Source organism: Rhamphochromis longiceps, linkage group LG12, assembly GCF_057381845.1.
Source record: "Rhamphochromis longiceps isolate RC_006_pf linkage group LG12, R_longiceps_female_GT1.1, whole genome shotgun sequence".
Lineage (NCBI taxonomy): Eukaryota > Metazoa > Chordata > Actinopteri > Cichliformes > Cichlidae > Rhamphochromis > Rhamphochromis longiceps.
In genome coordinates, this window is record NC_140568.1 from 39,011,555 (window position 1) to 39,031,727 (window position 20,173).

General features: G+C 37.5%; 1 protein-coding gene across 1 annotated transcript in view; it reads right to left on the reverse strand.

Moving 5' to 3' along the window:
• Positions 1 to 20,173, reverse strand: part of ksr2 (kinase suppressor of ras 2) — a 109,120-nt gene that overhangs the window by 86,445 nt on the left and 2,502 nt on the right. Inside the window, exons 2-3 of the mRNA XM_085426268.1 lie at positions 9,384 to 9,524; positions 8,415 to 8,565 (exon numbers count right to left, since the gene is read on the reverse strand). Coding sequence (XP_085282394.1) covers positions 8,415 to 8,565; positions 9,384 to 9,524 — 292 coding nt within the window. The remainder of the gene's footprint in view (positions 1 to 8,414; positions 8,566 to 9,383; positions 9,525 to 20,173) is intronic.

Below are 20,173 nucleotides of genomic sequence, written 5' to 3' on the forward strand. Positions count from 1 at the left end.
TAATTACCTCTAAATGTGTTGCTTCTTTAGGCTAAATGGCAATGAAATGCCACTGGGACAGTAGCTGGTCTATCTCACCGCCACTGTAAACAGGATTTGGTGAAAAGGGCAATGGCTGAGTTCAATATATGCAGTCTCCCTTTTTAATCTTGACTCTTTTGAATTGGGGGTTTGTGGATGTTCTTGCAGTGTAATCAGTGGGACTCAAAGTTAGAGTCTGCTAATTAGTTAACAGCCAATAGGGACCACCTATGGGTGTGCAGGAAGACAGGTGTTGGGGGTGGGGGGTTGCATCTTCTGGTCGCTTTCCTTTCCCGATGTGTCTGCTTTTTTTCTTCGCAACATGAAGACGCTTCTTCTTCACCTCCCGTTGTCATCACCTATGTCTCGCCCTAATTTTCTCTCCTGATATTGCACGCGCACCCCCATCCCCATACATACCCTCTTCACTTTCCTGTCCACCTCCGATTCCTTATCTCGCATCTTCTGTGCCTCCCTATCCACTGCTTTTACTCATCTCTTTTTCTTGCTGATGGCATTTGAAGCCAATTAGGTGTTTTTATGCATGTAAAGCTGTCTGAAGACAGGGCATGAGGACATTCCTTTCAGATGTCAAAGATTACAGAGAAAAAGCACAGAGGAAACCTGTCGTGCTGAGCAAAGATCAGCAGTATAGCTGCTCAACACAAGGACACGAATTCAAAAAAAAATTCTTCACGTGTACGAGAGTTTGTGTGTGTGTGTGGACTTGTCTGGAGGGGTGGGCTGGATAATGTGTGTATATTGCAGCACAAACGACTGACCGGCTGCCTTCAAATTGTATGACTCATCCTCATTGCAGCTCGTGGACTGCAATCCCAAGAGCCAGTAGTGAAATATTCTATTAACTTGCATTAGTTTCCTTCCTTCAACACCACATTGCAGAGGAACATACATTCACTTGGTATGTTTTGTACTTGTCTGGTTATGTGATATATAAGCTGGCAAGACTGTAAAGTATATTAATGTCCGTGCCTGCCAATTTTAACATAATTCCTGATGACTCACAAACTGGAGCAACATATTTTTTTTTCTGCTTTCATTCATGGCAGTTGAATAAATATATATATTTATATGGATTTTTGCAACAGCCTACAGATTTTTAGAAGAAATATATAACTATTAAAAAACACGTAAGAGCATCCTCCACTTCTTGCCTCGTGTGCTAAATGTTCTCATGGGGCTCATTAACCCTTAAAAAGCTTTTGCATGTGCTCTATTTATACAGATGTTCTGACAAACAGGTACTTGCACAATACCATTAAAATACAGAAACAAATACAGATGCGCAAATGTGGCAGTGTTCTGAAGCTATGACACATCTCCTTCTCTCAGCTCGTATTCTCAGCAAGAATATGAAGAACGCTTGTGTAAAACCAGGTTTTTCTCTCAGCCCAAAGTGCCTCTCACCACTTTGTGTGGTAGTGGTGGTGGAGTTGCTGCTGCGCATTCACACATCTTTAGCTTGCCCCCCTGTTAGAGAGTCCATTAGTGGCTCTGTGTGGCCAGAGCTTGTCTTTGGAGAGCCAGGGAGAGGCAGTGGGGGAAGTGGAGGGAGGTGGAAGCAATGGACCAAATGAAAAAAAAGAAAAAGGCAAAGAAAAGAATGAGGATAAAATATGGAAGACAAAGGAAAAGATGTTGACGATATAAACAAAGATCATCTAAATCGTCATAATAGACTTCGGTCATGTGACATCTGGTGGGGAAATTTCTATCAGTGCTCAAAGATTTGCTCGGGTTTTCAGGTTTAGTGCTTCTGCTTTTGAAACTGGTATTACATTTTATATGAGAAAAATAAGACTGAACCTATCATACCATTTTTTAAAGTTATGCACCAATTTTATTTTCTCTGCTGAAATAATATTAGTCGGATAAAGTTAAATCAATGACATTCCTGGTTTCATTTTTTTAAGCTGTAAAAAAAAAAAAAAAAAAAAAAAAAAAAAAAAAAAAAAAAGAAAGAAAGAAAGAAAGAAAGAAAGAGCTACATCCAGATGAACAGAATCAACTTTTTGAGGTGTTTTTTGTTATCATTTAGTGGAACTCCCAGTTTTAGGTTTGTTTGGGTAAAACAAATAAAAAAAGTTGGAGACAAGTTTCCTGTGAAAGAGTTCCAAAACACAAAAAGAAAGGCCAGAAGAGATACTGATAAATCAGTGGGAAACACTATAATTATCCCAGCGACACCAGGGTGTTTTAGTCAAACTTTGTACAAACCATTTAAGACATTAAGGGGACTACTGGTACAAAGCAACACCCTCAGTAGAGAGGAGCAGCAGCTGTACTGAATACTTCATGTGTGACCAGACAAAGAAGACAGCCGACCTTCAATTAAGGATGTTTTCTGTTATGGCTTCGTTTGATTTTTATCAAAAGCAGGTTTTTATTCAAAGATTTCTCAAAGAAAGTAAATGTGTAAAAACATTGCTGAGCTTTATTTGTGTGTCCCCCCCCCCCCTTTTTTTTTTTAAATAATCAAATAATTGTTTATTTTTAGGACAGAAGATATTTGCAGCCAGACAAACATCTCCTGCCTGGCAATAGTCATCTTGTAATGGATGACACTAAACAAAGGTCAGGAATGGCTTTTCACACAGTGGACTAACACTTGGATCTATGCCATCTGTTTCAAAAGTATGTGTACTTTGTAGCCTTCATATGTACTTTTACACAGCTATTGTTAGGTTACACTATTCCCCAGTTATAACATTTTATGTGGAAATCGTCATTAAATTGTGTTATCATCAATGTTCCACATGTATCCTGGCTATGAATGCAGCCCAGCTTCCTCAACTTTTGCATTTATTCAAAATCAGATTGAAGGAAGTGTCATAGACAGTTATGACAAAGGTGAGTTGGTCTCCATGGTCTCCAGTGATGTTTAAAGCCTTGTCGGTGTGAACCGTGAAGGACTGAGGCATCGCTGAGTGGAACCCCCTGATGGATTCTGCCATCAGGCGGTTCCACTGCTCTGAAACTGGAGTTGACAGTCTTCAAGTAAAATATGTAATGGTCTACAGCACAAACTCTAGTTTTGGTGCCAACCTAAATGAAGAAAGAGTTCAAATCAAAGTCGGCATAAACATACCAAAAAGAAAAAGGCAAAAAAAATTGACATAGCTAATAAAAACTAATTTAAACACATAAAAACGAAGCAACATCTAGTAATGGGACTTTAAATGTAACACTCGGGAATCATGTGACACTGCAACCAGCTAATAGAAAACAACAGGCCAGAAAACACAAGTTACAATTTATCAGCCTTTATGGAAAATTCACGTGTTTTGCAGTGTGGTACAGCATAGGCATTACTGCTTGCTATGAGACGGGGTTGGCCTGTTTGCCTTTCTGGATATTATCTTTCCCGGTACCCAGTCGAACTGATGAGGGAAAAAGAGAAGTTTGAGAAGCACACAGGAAGGTGGGCAAGAGCAGCAGACTGACTGAAAAACAAGCAGAGAGCATGAATATTTCGAGAGGACAGCCAAGCACCAGCAGCCTAACAAAGAGCCTGATTTTCAGACTGTGCAGTAAAAGACCTGTTCGTCTGAATGTCAACAGCAACTGAATGTTACACCTCCTCTAATAAAACACTCTTTTAATGAAGTACAGTTTTGCTTAGGGCACACTGAAGTAAAACTACTCATCAAGTTAATTTGCTTAATTATTCAGCAGAGTCTTCTGTCTGAAAGGACATCTGTTACAAAACAGAGTGTGTGTGTGTGTGTGTGTGTGTGTGTGTGTGTGTGTGTGTGTGTGTGTGTGTGTGTGTGTGTGTGTGTGTGTGTGTGTGTGTGTGTGCGCGTATGTTCTTACTGGTATGTGGGTGTATGTGTGGGTGTGTGTGGCTCTGTGTGTGAGTGGGAGTCGAAGAGAACCAGATATGCTATGTTAACGGGTGTACTAAAGGTTGTTACTAAAACGTCCACCCTAATTTTAGTGATACTCTACTGCCCCCTTCTGGTTCAGCTGAATCATTGCAAAAGTCATAGTTATGACTGAAAACAAAATGTGGTCCGTTTATGCCATCTGGGGGCCAACCATGTAACAAACCAAACACACTTGTTGCATCACAGCACATACCTATGCATGTAATTCTGTTACCAACAGCCACATTTGATTTTAAAATTAATAAATAAATAAATAAATAAATAAATAAATAAAAAGGGGGAAAAAAATATAGAATCAGTTTATATTACTGAGACAACTACAATTTTTACAAAATGTCTCTCCAAAATGGGAGATTAAAAAAATATTCTTTTAAAAATATCTTTATAATTTTAACCATAATTGCATAGATTTATCATTGTTAAAGGTATGTGAGGCCGCAGTAATAATGTAATGCACAAAATGACATTTAATACAAGGGTTTGACTTTGAGATTTCATTTTTCTATTGCTCAGCTGGAGGCAATATGCTATCACAATATGCTCTGCTAAGAAATATGCACTTCCATTTCTAATAACAAATTAGAACAAGTGGATGAACCATGGGAACCAGTTCTTAAAAACAGCTATTTTAAACAAATGCATCAGTGCAGTAATTTTGCATATTTACTGACAGTGTATGATATGTTAATACCACAAAGCAATGATACACATCTGACTTCCTGTTTCATTTTTGACAGCCTGGCCCCGCTGAGAACAGAAAATAAAGACATAAGCATTTTACCAAATTAATGTTGCACATGACTAAAGGACAAGAACACACTGCTCTCTGTATTGATAATTTACAGGAATACCATATTGTTTATACATTTCAGAAAAATTGTTATTCTAAATATTTTGAGTCAGAATGTCTTATCATGTTATCTATCATATCTATCATGTCTTTCTGAAAACAGTTGTAAATGGTAAATGGCCTGTATTTGTATAGCGCTTTACTAGTCCCTAAGGACTAAGGACCCAAAGCGCTTTACACATCCAGTCACACACACATTCACTCACTGGATGTAGCATAGAAGCAGGGATGGTGTTGTATTGTATATGTAGTGTTTTAGTTCATTGTGCTATGAATAAATTAAGAAGAGGCTGAGAGGAAAGGCAGATCTGTTGGTAGTGAACAAAAGAAAACAGCACCACCTATAGAAACAACAGCAATTTCACTAAATATATTGAGGCTTGAATGTCACTTCATAAGTGAGTTTACTTTTAATAAGTAATACGTTTCCCATTCACAAAAACAGCTTTTCATCATCACCCCATGAAACACCTCACTACCCAGGATATTAAGTTCAATACAAATAAACTAAATTAAAACGATATGTGAAAATGTATTATATTCAATGGAAATACTAATAAAAACTATACTTAAAAATGAAATAATACTGGGTGTTGGCAAAAATAAAAATAAAACATACAGTAAACCTTTCCATTGTTATTTAAGTGAAATTTGTCAACACAACCAATCTGAGGAAGCTTTGGTGAATATTTTTACTGTCTTAATAATGTTTGTATTATAATACCTGTTCTGACCTTCTTATGTTTTGCTGCTTGACAGTTAACATACAAAAACTAACGTTTGAAACTGATGACAACTGAAAATATGGAATGAAAGATTTAAAAAAATTAATGTGAAAATCTGTTTTGGAAAAAAATATATACAGTGGGGCAAAAAAGTATTTAGTCAGCCACCGATTGTGCAAGTTCCCCCACCTAAAATGATGACAGAGGTCAGTAATTTGCACCAGAGGTACACTTCAACTGTGAGAGACAGAATGTGAAAAAAAAATCCATGAATCCACATGGTAGGATTTGTAAAGAATTTATTTGTAAATCAGGGTGGAAAATAAGTATTTGGTCAATAACAAAAATACAACTCAATACTTTGTAACATAACCTTTGTTGGCAATAACAGAGGTCAAACGTTTACTATAGGTCTTTACCAGGTTTGCACACACAGTAGCTGGTATTTTGGCCCATTCCTCCATGCAGATCTTCTCGAGAGCAGTGATGTTTTGGGGCTGTCGCCGAGCAACACGGACTTTCAACTCCCGCCACAGATTTTCTATGGGGTTGAGGTCTGGAGACTGGCTAGGCCACTCCAGGACTTTCAAATGCTTCTTACGGAGCCACTCCTTTGTTGCCCGGGCGGTGTGTTTTGGATCATTGTCATGTTGGAAGACCCAGCCTCGTTTCATCTTCAAAGTTCTCACTGATGGAAGGAGGTTTTGGCTCAAAATCTCACGATACATGGCCCCATTCATTCTGTCCTTAACACGGATCAGTCGTCCTGTCCCCTTGGCAGAAAAACAGCCCCATAGCATGATGTTTCCACCCCCATGCTTCACAGTAGGTATGGTGTTCTTGGGATGCAACTCAGTATTCTTCTTCCTCCAAACACGACGAGTTGAGTTTATACCAAAAAGTTCTACTTTGGTTTCATCTGACCACATGACATTCTCCCAATCCTCTGCTGTATCATCCATGTGCTCTCTGGCAAACTTCAGACGGGCCTGGACATGCACTGGCTTCAGCAGCGGAACACGTCTGGCACTGCGGGATTTGATTCCCTGCCGTTGTAGTGTGTTACTGATGGTGACCTTTGTTACTTTGGTCCCAGCTCTCTGCAGGTCATTCACCAGGTCCCCCCGTGTGGTTCTGGGATCTTTGCTCACCGTTCTCATGATCATTTTGACCCCACGGGATGAGATCTTGTGTGGAGCCCCAGATCGAGGGAGATTATCAGTGGTCTTGTATGTCTTCCATTTTCTGATGATTGCTCCCACAGTTGATTTTTTCACACCAAGCTGCTTGCCTATTGTAGATTCACTCTTCCCAGTCTGGTGCAGGTCTACAATACTTTTCCTGGTGTCCTTCGAAAGCTCTTTGGTCTTGGCTATGGCGGAGTTTGGAGTCTGACTGTTTGAGGCTGTGGACAGGTGTCTTTTATACAGATGATGAGTTCAAACAGGTGCCATTCATACAGGTAACGAGTGGGGGACAGAAAAGCTTCTTACAGAAGACGTTACAGGTCTGTGAGAGCCAGAGATTTTCCTTGTTTGAGGTGACCAAATACTTATTTTCCACCCTAATTTACAAATAAATTCTTTACAAATCCTACCATGTGGATTCATGGATTTTTTTTTCACATTCTGTCTCTCACAGTTGAAGTGTACCTCTGGTGCAAATTACTGACCTCTGTCATCATTTTAAGTGGGGGAACTTGCACAATCGGTGGCTGACTAAATACTTTTTTGCCCCACTGTAAATGGGAAAAAATATAAAAACAAATCTTAAAAAACAACAACAACAACAACAAAAACTGTAACAGATTTTTTTTTTATTCAGTGAATAAATGATTACAAATTACCATATTGTCTTATCTTTATCTCATGTAATTTGCAATCATTTAATTAATTCATTAAAATCTCTTAATATTTAACCCCATAAATCCTAAATGTCAGTAAAAGCATCAGAATTTTATGGTCAGCGTGAACAACATTTGCATTCTTTGGATAAATGTCCTCATCATTATCAGTCCAAAGTGAGATTTGAAAAAAATAACTCCTAATCTACACTGCAAATAAAAGCGTAAATTGCAGCCATGAGCCATTTAGTCAGCAAATGCTGATTATAATAACATTGCTCTAATAATTGTGCACAAAAGCTCTGGTTTGTCACTTCAGGCATTGCCCCTATCCTTGATAACCTTAAAAACAATGGGACCTCCAGGGTGGAACAGATTGACCTAATAACACCAGTATAGGTTTATAGATCAATATCAATAATTTTAGAAGTCAGCAATTCAGTACTGTAAGTGATATGTCGTAATTTGTGTAGTGAGAGCACATTAAAAGTAGTTTTTATTGATCTGTTATATGTCTGAGAAAAGTCATGAATTTACTGTAAAATCAGCAGTCTATTGTGAATGTGGACAAGTATTATTATGTATGTCACCCCCTCTCTATGTGCCTAACGCCCTCTATAATGCACGAGTTCCTAACAAACCAATCAACAAGCAATTCAACATAACTAAAGGTGAACATTTGCTCCCCAAGATGTATCATCCAACTCAAGCAAATCACAAATCAAGTTTTCCAGACAACTCCTTTTGTCTGGAAAACAGAAATATATGCTCGGAGAGTATATAAAAAGAATATTTAATCTGGGTGTAGTTATAAAAGCTATAAAAGAAAAATTGAAAATTTTTAAAAATACCATATATTCAGTATGCACCCATACAGTCTGAACGCACTATAAGTGAACTTTCTTAGTGTGCACAGAAAATAATTCATAGTTTATTTCATTGGTTAGACACAAATATCCTAATTTCTAGTGAACACAAACAGTGATAACGTTATATAAAGATTAGTATTTTCCATGTGTGTGAGCGTATGAGCTCATCTGTGAGTGTTTTGAGTGGACTCTCACCGAGCTGGTGGGCCTTTCTGAGGCAGGAGAGGGAAGCGTTGAGACGGGCACACTCCTCTTCACTGGCACCAAACTTTTGCAGCAGCTCACACACCTGCTCCTCGCTCATCTCCAGCAAGCCCTCCAGGGTCACCTCACCTGGACTCATTTCCTATCAAATATACACATGCAACATGCATGCAGCTTAAAGACCACCACAAATACACATCTAGCTCAAAAACCTAGATATTTAGATATACATTTAATGGAATAAGTTACCGTAATAGATAATTTTCTTTATTATACAGTGTAACAACATTAAGGATGATCAGGATTTTCTATAATGAGGCCATCAAACTTACAAGTAATCCCTGTAAACCAAATCCTCATGAAACAATTGATCTATATCAGCTCAACATCAGTTGTTTCCACTCATGACTCTCCACGATGTCAATCACAGTGCATATGTTTATATGGACATCTCCGACACCGCACATACTGCTAAAACCTCCTGCTTAAAGCAATAAAGAAAGGGGCTAAAATAGCTCCTTTCTGCCAGTGGGTGAGCTGAGGTGATACACAAAGGCCCAGTATGAGATGCATAGAGACTCCACTAGTACACGAAAACTTCGAAACTCAGTGCTATGGCATTTACAGCATTTTAGTAAGCTTTTAGCCAGAGGGTGATATGAGCTGTCAGATTTCGCTCTCAGTCACCAGTATGGAAACCTCAACTGCTAAAAGCTACAATCTGATAGTGACAGTGAAATGTTTAAATGTTAAGTATAAAAACTTTATTCAAATCTGTACAAAACATATTTTTTTTAAAATGAGAGAAGGCAGAAAAAGGCAATGTGTTAAAAAGTTCTTGGAACAGTTTGTCAAATACACAAATCAGAAAAATATCATCTGAAATTTTGACTTTGAAGCAATGATCATGAGATGTATTTTGAGTGTAAAAAATGGTTACTACGTGGTATCACGGCTTACCTGTGTGACCTCTTTCCTCAAGTTGACAATGCGGAACCAGTGGCCGAGGCGAGGAAAGTCCTCCAGCTCGGCACTGCGTTCCTCTAAGGCCACTTTGCACTTACAGGACAGCTGGCGGCTGAAGTACTTTACCAACTTCCCCTAGGAGGAAGAAAGACAAAAACAGTGAGACGATGCTTCTCCTGACCAAACTACTTTCACATTTTTAACATATCTACATACAAAAGTAATTCTCTGTGCTGAAAAAGTACGTTTCACCTCTCGGTTTCTCTTTCCTTTGTTTTCTATAAAATTCCTTTAAAACTAAAGCACAAATAAAACAATGGAAATTGTTTTAATATTACTCCGAAACCACTGGAAGAGTGGAACCTACCTCAGCTGTAATGGGTTAAAGGCAAGGTATATCCTGAACAGGTCAACAGTTTGTGTCAGTTTTGCAAAAATCCTGCCCGGTGTAGTGCTTTATAAAACAAAAGCAAACTTTACATTTTAAAAACAAATCATGTGTTTTTAAATCCTATTAAATAATCCTAATATGTTTAAATGTGCAGGAAAAAAAGATTTTAATTATATTTTTAGCCTGTTGTTGAAAAATCCCAGAAATCAAAGCAGTCACATAAGGTCATGCCAGTACCATAGTCATGGTAATATCCTATCAGTCAGTTAGGAAGAGCCTCTGGTGTCACAGAAATTCCAGGACAGCCTGGTTAATCAGCTCAGGCAAAGCAAATGAAACACTGTTTCATCATTTAACCCCTCTTCAACTCGCTGCTGAGTGATTATTGGTTGAAAGCTGTGATTATATCAGAAACCTCCTCTAAACTGAAAAATGGTGCTGATACAAAGACACATACAAGTGGGCAGATGCATGCAGGCTTTTCCTTTGTTAGAAGTCATTCTTCCTGCCACAGACACGTGGCTTGTTAGTGAAGGAGGATGTCATTTGCAAAAATAATAAATCATCAATTGGCGATAGCGCTGCAATAAATTGTAATAACTTTGCATGTGATGTTGTATATTTTTGTAAGACAACATACAGCAAAAAAAACAAAAAAATAATACAGTTCGTTTTTTTAAATTGTATAATTTAAATTGACTGTTTATCAAAATAGAAGTCTGCATTTTCTCCCTGTGCTTGTGTGGGATCTCTCCGGGTACTCCCGCTTCCTCCCACAGACCAAAGATATGTAATTGGTGGTGTTAGGTTAATTGGAGAATCTACATTGCCCATAAGTGTGAATGTGAGTGATTGTCTGCCTCTCTGTGTCAGGCTGGCGACCTGTCCGGGGTGTGCCCCACCTCTTGCCTTATGGTATCTGGGATGGGCTCCAGCCCCCCGCAACCCCGAAAAGGATAAGCGGAAGAGAATGGTTGGATGGATGTTTATCAAATTTATTTACAGTTTGATTCCAAGTGAATTCTGTAGCTCACTCTCACACCATAAATTTATATCAATATCTACACAAATCTAAATCTAAAATAGCTATAAATAAATAAGTAAATATTATACTGGTTGATTTTTAATTGTTACATTTTTAGCTGTGTAGTTTTTAGCCAATTTTACAGGTTCACCTAACATATCAAATGCACCTGATGACAAACAGGTAGCTCTATTCACACCTTGCTCCTGATTTCATATTACTCCACTCAAAACCAGTGGTCAACACCAAACAGCCAACAAAGAAGTTGTGGCAATGTAAAGAACAGCAGTGCCAGTGTTATATTTGCCATGTCTGCCAGTATACCACAATCCACTTGGGTCCGAGTGACCTACAATTTGTCATCAAATGGTGAGCCAAAAGGCTCTGTGCAAACATTCACACACATAAAACACTATAACATGCTAACCACGTATATAGGCTCCAAGCAGGCTCTAAGCAAACTTGGGGGGGGGTTAAATAAATGCAGCTACTTGTCTGTGGTCTCATTAATCCAACTTACAGTAAATAACACTAAAAAGCAAAATTTTGACTGAACTATTCTATTTTTCTAAAAATGTTTTACAAATGCTCAATCAAGAAGCAGTTTTATATTTAAGAGCCTATGTATTTGCAAGTAAGCATAACATTTATTCAATACATTGGTGACAGTATTCACTTTAAAACATCCTTATTTACTTACTTATTATTAACTAAACTACACTGCTAAGTTGAGTGCTTGTCCAAATTAAAGCAGTTTACAGTCATGTATAAAGAGTGCCCTCTCCCTGCAGGGAACTCTACACTGAAAATATTATTTAACACAAGTTCACTCATGGGTCAGATGCAAGCATGTTATTTAGCGACAGCAAGAAATTTGCATCCATAGTGAGTTCCGTCTGTCATTTTGAAAGTTGTGTGATTTATCACAGTTAGATCACTACACTTTTATTTTAGCTGTGCACACAAATCTCTAAGATATACAGGCAACTATTCAAAAAGCTGGCTCTATAGTTTTGTGGTTTACTCGGGTTTTTTGGGGGGGTTTTTTTTGCTTTCTCTTTTCTTTTTTCCTTTCTTTTTTAAAAACCAGCAAAAATATAAATACATTTTTTCAAATGTAACAGCATAAAAGCGCAGTCGAAGGAAGCATTGCATAATTCTTGTAAAAAAATCGGAATACATATTTGATAAACTATTTGTCAAATACATGCTTTTTCTTCATATATGACAGATATGTTCAAATGTTCTAATATTATTTCTGGTTTTCAATCAATTTTACATTAAAAAAATGAACAAAACAACATTCATTTAGATACTTAAAACTAAAGTTCTGTATAATATACTGGGATCATCTTATCACTAAGATGTAGCTGTTCTGGTGACTCCAAAAATACTACATATCAGGAAGTTACAGTGAAGTCGTGATATTGGGTATATGTCCATCATTTGCTACTTCCATGTTTCTGTTTAAAACAAAACCTAAACAAACATCTTATTTTTTTAGATGTGTAATATTTAAAATATTCAAAACACCTTTGCAGATTAATGAAATATCTGAAAATGGTTACCATCAGAATGTTTACATTTGGACTAATTACCAACAAATTACAATAAAAGTAATACCTCTGAAAAATATATTTCCAGTGTGATATGCACTCACCAGCCACTTTATTAAGTACACCCATTGAGTTGATCAATAACACAGACATTTATTCAGCCAATTACATGACAGCAGTGCATGTAGCCAAGCAGACATGGCCATGAATACTTGAAATTCAAACCGACCATCAGAATGGGCAAGAAAGCTGATTTAAATTATCTTGAATGTGGCATGATGTTGATGCCAGATGGGCTGTATAAGTATTTCAGAAAATGCTGTTCTACTGAGATATTCCCACACAATCATCTCTAGGGCTTACAGAGATAGATCTGAAGAAGAGGAAATATCATGTGAGTGTCAGTTCTTTAGGTGAAAATGCTTAAAGTGACAGAGGCCAGAGGAGAATGGTCAGACTGCTTCACGTTGACAGTAACGCAATAGAAACTCTAATAAACACCCAAATTAGGCAGAAGAGCATCTGTGAATCCACAAGAACATTGAAGCAGATGAGGTACAACAGCAGAAGACCACACTGGGTACCACTCTTATCAGGAGAAAGATGTTAGTAAGATGTTAAACCATCATGTCAATATGGACCAGATCTCTGAGGAATATTTCTTCCACCTTGTTGTATCTGTGCCTGAAGAGTTAGTGCAGTTCTGAGGGCAAAAGAGTCCAACCTCGTACTAGCAAGATGTAACTAAAGTGGCTAGTGACTGTTTGACCCACAAGTGATTTTTCCATTACCCAAGATGCTAAAAGAAGAAGTAGATCAATACATTCATCATTCACCAGTGTATGAATGTGAGAGTGAATGAATAGTGGTATTGTAAAGCGCTTTGGGTGCCTTGAAAAGCGCTATATAAATCCAATCCATTATTATTATTATTATTATTATTATTATTATTATATTCAACATTTTTATGATTTTAAAAAAATATGACAGTGTCACATATAGAAACATAAGACTCGGGGATATAAATCACCCTAATTGGTCACTTGAAGGTTAAAGGAAAGCGCAAAATAAAGAAAAGGATAATCATTTAGATGCAAACATCTCTGGAATGAGATATTTTCCCTCATTCCAGACTCTGCTGTGAGACACTTTGTTCTGACTCTATCGGGCTGCATAAAGCCTCACACTACTGAAAGCGGGACATACAAGCATCTTTGTTACTACGCAGTTTCGAGCTGAAACAGTGGGTGACGTGATGCTTGAAGACTTAAGGGTGATGCATGTAGATGGCCCCATTCCAAAAGTACACCTACAAAATGACTGCTAGAAATTAGAGAGTTCTGTCCTACATCAGTGCATACCAAAGTAGAAACCAGTGGAGGAGGGACCAGCAAGTCACCTCTGAATGCAGAAAACCCTACAGCAGCTGCCCACGGCTGCTAACACTGCCTGATAAAGAAACTGAACAGTCCACACTTACAAAGAAACACACATGTACCCTGGCTAAATCAGTTAATAGTTTACTGTATGTCAGAAAATATATCAATAAGTTGGTGAGCTTATTTTTGAACAACATACAGCAGCGTTAAGTAACCAATGAACATTATCCCATGTGTTGGAATCTTGAATGCGAGTTTGTTGAGCTGTCATTCATTTCCACTTTGACCTAGGCTGAGAAATTTCTGTGAATAATAGATGTATTATTTATTTATTTATTAATTATTGTTCCCCTTGGGATGCAGTATAGGCTATACTTTGCTGTGATCAATATTTTGGTTGTAAACACATGCTAATCTAATAACATCCCATCAGCTTTACCCGAACTTTGCTTTTTAAATAATCTCTTTAAACAGATATATGATTAATACTCACTGATTTATCTCATTATTAATCTAAAATTAAGGTTTGACTTGAACCAGCTTCTTCTTTTGACTGCTCCCTTTAGGGCCACCACACCCGATCATTTGCTTCCATCTTCTCCTATCTCTAGCATCCTCCTCTGTCACGCCAACCTGTGCGTGTTCGACTTCACATAATCCACAAATCTTCTCTGTGGTCTTCCTCTTTTCCTGCCTGGGAGTGTCATCTTCAACATCCTTTGTCCAACATATCAGCTGCCTCTCCTCTGCACATGTCAAAATCATCTCAGCCTTGCCTCTAATTTTGTCTCCAAAACATTCAAGCTGGGCTGTCTCTCTGATATATTTATCCCTAATTTTGTCCAATCTGAGACTAGAAACAAGTATATCAGATGGACTGGAAGTATAATGTAACATGACTTCTTTTAGGTAATGTACATAAACTCTAGGCAATGTCAGGAAAATCAAGTCAGAGCATTGCATGAAATTACCCTTTCTCGCATGTGTAGCAGGATGATTTAAGCCTGCTCTCGATGATTAATTATGCCCGTTTTGAATCTGCTGATTTATTGCTGGCAGTGCCGCTGTATATAAGGAGGCTCTGTCACCTGCTTGTTTATGGTCCACCGATGGTCACATTACCTGGCGTCTTTGTCCGCCTGCTGCATGTGTATAGGTCCACTGATGCAGCATGTACATTCTGCCTGTTCCACAGAAGCTGTGGACTTAAAAGCCTCTTGCTTGTGGCATCTCCTGTTTGTGGTGTGAAGTTTACCACTACTCCCCAGGCAAGCATAATATAGTGTTGGTAGTTTTTTGGTCCAAAAACTACCAACATTTCAAAGTACTGCTTGCACGGTAGAAGTTACTGGGATGTTGTGCCATCTGTTGCCACTGGGTCAGGAAGTGCTCCTCTCCTGTCAAGGTGGAGTAGTTCAGGAGGTCTGGTATATAAGCTGCCCTTTCCTCTGCATTTGGCTTTGAATTTAAATTGCCGATTTATTAAAAGCAATTTGTCATTTTTCAGATAAGCTGGTGCCGCTCTGCGGGATGCCCTGCTATTTTGTTTCTCTGTTTTGTTCATTGGCATCGTTTGGGTCAGCTGCATTCAGCGTTGCTTTGCGCACCGCTTTGCAACTCCTTAATTGGGGCCCTAATAATTTTAATGTGTGTGTACATGTCTGAAGTGGGGTTAGCTTTGGATTATGTTTATTTGATCCTGCATTATTTAACTTGTGTATTTTTTGTTTTGTTGTTAAAACATTTTGCTTATTTAAAGTTACTTTAACCTCCTGGGACCTGGCGTCCACCTATGTGGACATCACATTTTGGGTTATTTAGACCAAAATACTCAATTTTGCTCTGATTTCATTCCCTTTGTGTCCAGGCTGAGAGCTGAAGATGATGGAGGGGCTTGTTCCTGTGTTGTGTGTGGTTGGTGCGGGTTCCCTTCACGATTGACTGCATGTTCACAAGTGCCTGAGGTGATCCACTTATGTTCATTTTTATTTGTTGAGTCTGTCTCCCCTTCATGTTGACTATTCTCCTCTGTTGGTGAGCCTCATTCCTGAACACTCCTAACCCCGATTCCCTGCATGGTTGAATGTGTAGAATTTTAAAAATGTCTTTTTTCCTTTTTAAAGAAAAAATAAATGGAAAGTTTTGCATTTTTGAACCACATCTCCTGTCTCCTCTTTAGTGGAATGAACCCGTGTACCTCACTGGTGTTTTTACTCATTTCCTTGGGTGAAAATCCCAAGGTGGTGTTGGTGACAACTTTTGGCTGCCCTAACTATAGTGGGAATAGTGAGTTTAAGGGCCAAAGCACTAATTAAACTATTTCATAACCTTGTGCTGTCACAAACGCATTATCACCACTAGAAATACTCAGTTTGATTTTGGTGAGGGGTACTGGTTGTTAGTGACTCCACATACAGCTAGGTAACAAAACAGTAAGAGAAAATATAACTATTTAACTCTACAGTGTAAGATTTATTGTTCAAAATGAAGAGTTTTGTTTAGTTTGTGCATTCAAGCAGGACCCTCAATACACCTTGTTACATCTCTTTAATGTTTCTGGCTTATTATTTAAAATATTACAAAGACTCATAACTATCATAAAGTCGCAGTCTGAGCACATTTGGCAAACTAAACTAATAACAAGAATGGACAGCATACTGTACAGCAGGTGCACAAGCATAAGCTACTTGGTCTAGCGGACTAACAATAGCACGCCACAAACTGAAAATTATCTTGGATTTTAACACTTCTCTTTTTCCCCCCCCCCTTCTGTCTGCTTTCTGCACATATTGCTAAACAAGTTTAAATCTTCTGTTAGTGCTGCTTATATTTTCAAAGTACCTGGACATCAGTGCATCGCTAAGGCTCAGATTGGAAAGGTCATAAGGTTTACAATAGCTACCATCAGCTTTACTGAATTAGTTTCTGAAGTGAAGCAAGCTGCTCGCATTAGCATAAACTAACATTCTTTAAGCTTCATAAAGCTGGCGGGGTTTTTTTCTTTTCTTTTCTCTCTTTTTATTTATTTATTTATTTATTTATTTTTAAAACACTAGCTGATATATGATAGCACCAGATAGCTGCACAGCAGAGGCCTCTAAACTATAATGATCAGCTGTGGTAAAACAGAATTTTTCGAAAGCAATATAATTTTGGCTAAAACGACTAAACCAACATAGCTGCTAAAATGAAGTGCTCTTTAATCAGATGAGCCTATATCATGCTATTCCCATTAGAGACATGAGCTGCACTGATCTCTTCACAACTGCTATACCGTTAATCCAGATGAACTAGAACACTTGATGAAGTTACAGCAGAGTGTAACTTCCACACCAGCTTTATCTAATCTCCTTAACTAGAGTCCAGTACTTTCCAGCATTATAAATGCCAAGCACTATAATTTAAGCATATCCAACTGCATAAGAAAGAGTGGTGCAATTTCAGACCTTTTTTTTTTTTTTTTCTTTTTTTTGAAATGCAAAATTGCTGAACTTGTAATGCTGAATTTAGCCCACTGGCAAACTGTAGTACATTTTCAACCATCTATGTCTAAGGAAAAAAAATATATATATATACATAAAAAAAACAAATTATATGAATAGAGCCATTCTTGTTGTATTAACAGACAGTGAAAAAACAGGAACACAAATGAAGGATATTAAAACAAACTATAGTGATTACTTTTTTTTTGGGGGGGGGGGGGGGGGGGGGGGTGCACACCAAAAAGGGAGTGTTGCATCCCTAAAAAGAGGCTAGGGGATGAGTTGAGTAACAAAAAATAAAACAAAAAGAATTTTCAAACATGAGCTTTTTGTTTTTTGGGGTTTTTTTTTTAAAGAAAAGAAAGAAAGCTATTGAAAGATGACACTAGCTACTTACCAGTAGGTCAAGCACACCACTAAACTGACAAATACTGTTAAAGCACACAATCCTCCACCATCCAAGAAACACAGCTATTCACTAGCAGTTCTAGCCTGTCCACACCCCACCACTGAAACTGGCCTAGACTGAGCCTGAGTAGTGCTACACCTGCTTTTATACTGTGGTGAGGCTAATTCCTGAGTAGAGACAGCTGTGCACTGGCACCTCAAGAGAAATGGGTGGCAGTTGAATGTGTGGGGCAAACAGGACATACCCACACAACATGCGGGCTGTAACAGTGAGCTTAAACTGCAGAAGTCTATGTGGTAGATGCAGGTGAAAAGAAAGATTTCTCCAAATTAAAAAAAATGTATACAAGCATCTTTTTGCAACTGTGGACATACAAGTTTGAATTATCACCTTAAAAGATAATAACATCTCTGACACACTGTCCTCCTTTTCCTTTTGTTTGGCAGCATTAAGTGGAAATACAGTTTGACACGGTAAAAAGAGTCTTCTGTGGTCATTTGCAACAGGTATAAATACTCATTCTGTTGCGCCTGGTCAACACTTGGTGTGACACAGTTTGCTTCAAGCATAATGACGTCTTTATCCTTCTAAGCTACAGTGCTTGAACTGTTCTTCATATTATTTAATCATCTGACTCTATAAAAACACCATGGTTCCACCTCTGAAGGAAAAAAAATAAACAGCTGATGCTACATTTCATGTTCAGACAAACAAGTTAAAATGTTTTTTTCATCTGGTACATTTGAACATTGATGGATAACACTAGTGACCTAATTTCTACTAGTTGAAATGCAAAATGTAATTGTGTGGCATGCTAACAAGCATGCATCACCCTTCATTTTAAAAAATAGAAAATAGAGCCTTGCTGAAAAATTACTTGGCTGATATTATTAGTCAGTATTGTCATATGTTGGGTTATGTATATTATATTAATAATAATATATATATAATTAATATTATACATAATGACCATGTCCCAAGGTATAAAAAAACAAAAATTTTTAGAATATGAAGCAAGAATATATGATCAGTGTATTTGAGAAATGGCGTCATCACATAGTTTGCAGTACAATAAATGAGTCTCAACAAGTGATGGTATACAAGCTTAAAGCTTTATGTTTCTAACGATGTGATGGAAAATCAAAACGTTGTTGAAGATTCTTGCCTATGTACAGACCAAACTTAGTTTCATATGACTGAAATAGATTCATTCTCAGAATATCTCAGGAAGCTCACACAGTTCTCACTTCACTAACTTCACTAACTTCACTTCACTAACTTTCTGAAATAACGCAAAAAAAAGTGTGTTTCCCTTTATTTGCAATAATTTCTTACTGATGATAAAGTCTTTCTTTCTAATTAATTCAATTTCTGTTAAAACAACAACAACATTAAACCAAAATATCTACACAGACTTACAACTCGTGGCTGTCAAACTGCTGAATTTGTACTATACTACTTACTTTAACCGATTCATTTAAAGCTTCCAGACATCACCACTATCGAGTTCTATGACTTAATATGGAAAAAGACTAGATTGAACCTGGCATCAGAGCTCTTACTTAAAAATCAGTTATGTACTACAGGTCACAGTATAATGTTAAACTTTTGAAAACATAGCCAAATAACAACCCAAATTTTTGTCCAATAGAGGACATACACATGATCTCTAATCTTTCCCTATCAAAAGCTACAGGTCACGTTGATATTTTTCTTCTGTCTCCTACATACAACAAGGCTGTTGTACAAGAACTTATAAAAAAATACTTTTGGTTACTTTTTATTATCCACTTATCCTGATTAAAGTCAGTGACATAATTGTTTGTTAACTATATCAAAATTGGTGAATTTAGGAACAGTAATGACTATCATGTGATTGCAGAAAAGCATTAGTTTGTAATGTGTTACTTCCATCAGTAATTGATGAACCATCTACGAGACTAACTTTTTATTGCTGGACAACAGGAAAACTTGATCCATAATCATACTGTACATTAACCAAAGATGTATGTGTGACATTCTGGCTGTAGCAAACAAGGGAGTGACAACAACCACTGATAGTTGAGTGTAATGAGCTAAAGAAGTAGAAATTCTTTCTCCGAAGTTGATGTATACAGACAGAGCTTTAATGGACTGAAAAGGCTATCAATGTTACTTTAATCAATAATAATTTCCCTATAACTCTGCTGAGCAATTTAAATGTGACTCAGGTTTAAAAACTTTATAAAGTCAGCAACCATGATTTCCTATGTTCCAATGTTCATCCTAGTTTTGAATGATAAAAAACTGATAGCGACTTCCTTTTATTCAAAGCTTTTGCTGAAAATTCAAAATGCTAACTCTGATTGGCTTATTCCATTGAAGCTAGTAAAGGGTATTAGGTGTTCAGTAAAATTGTGAAGAAATGTTTCCACAGACCAATGTTTGCTTCAAAGTTCAAACAGAATAATAAGTGAATGTTTTGAACCTGCATTGTAACCACCTTCTTGTCTTTTTTTTAGCCTAAATTTTCCTTGGATTACAACGCCATGCAGAAATGGCTT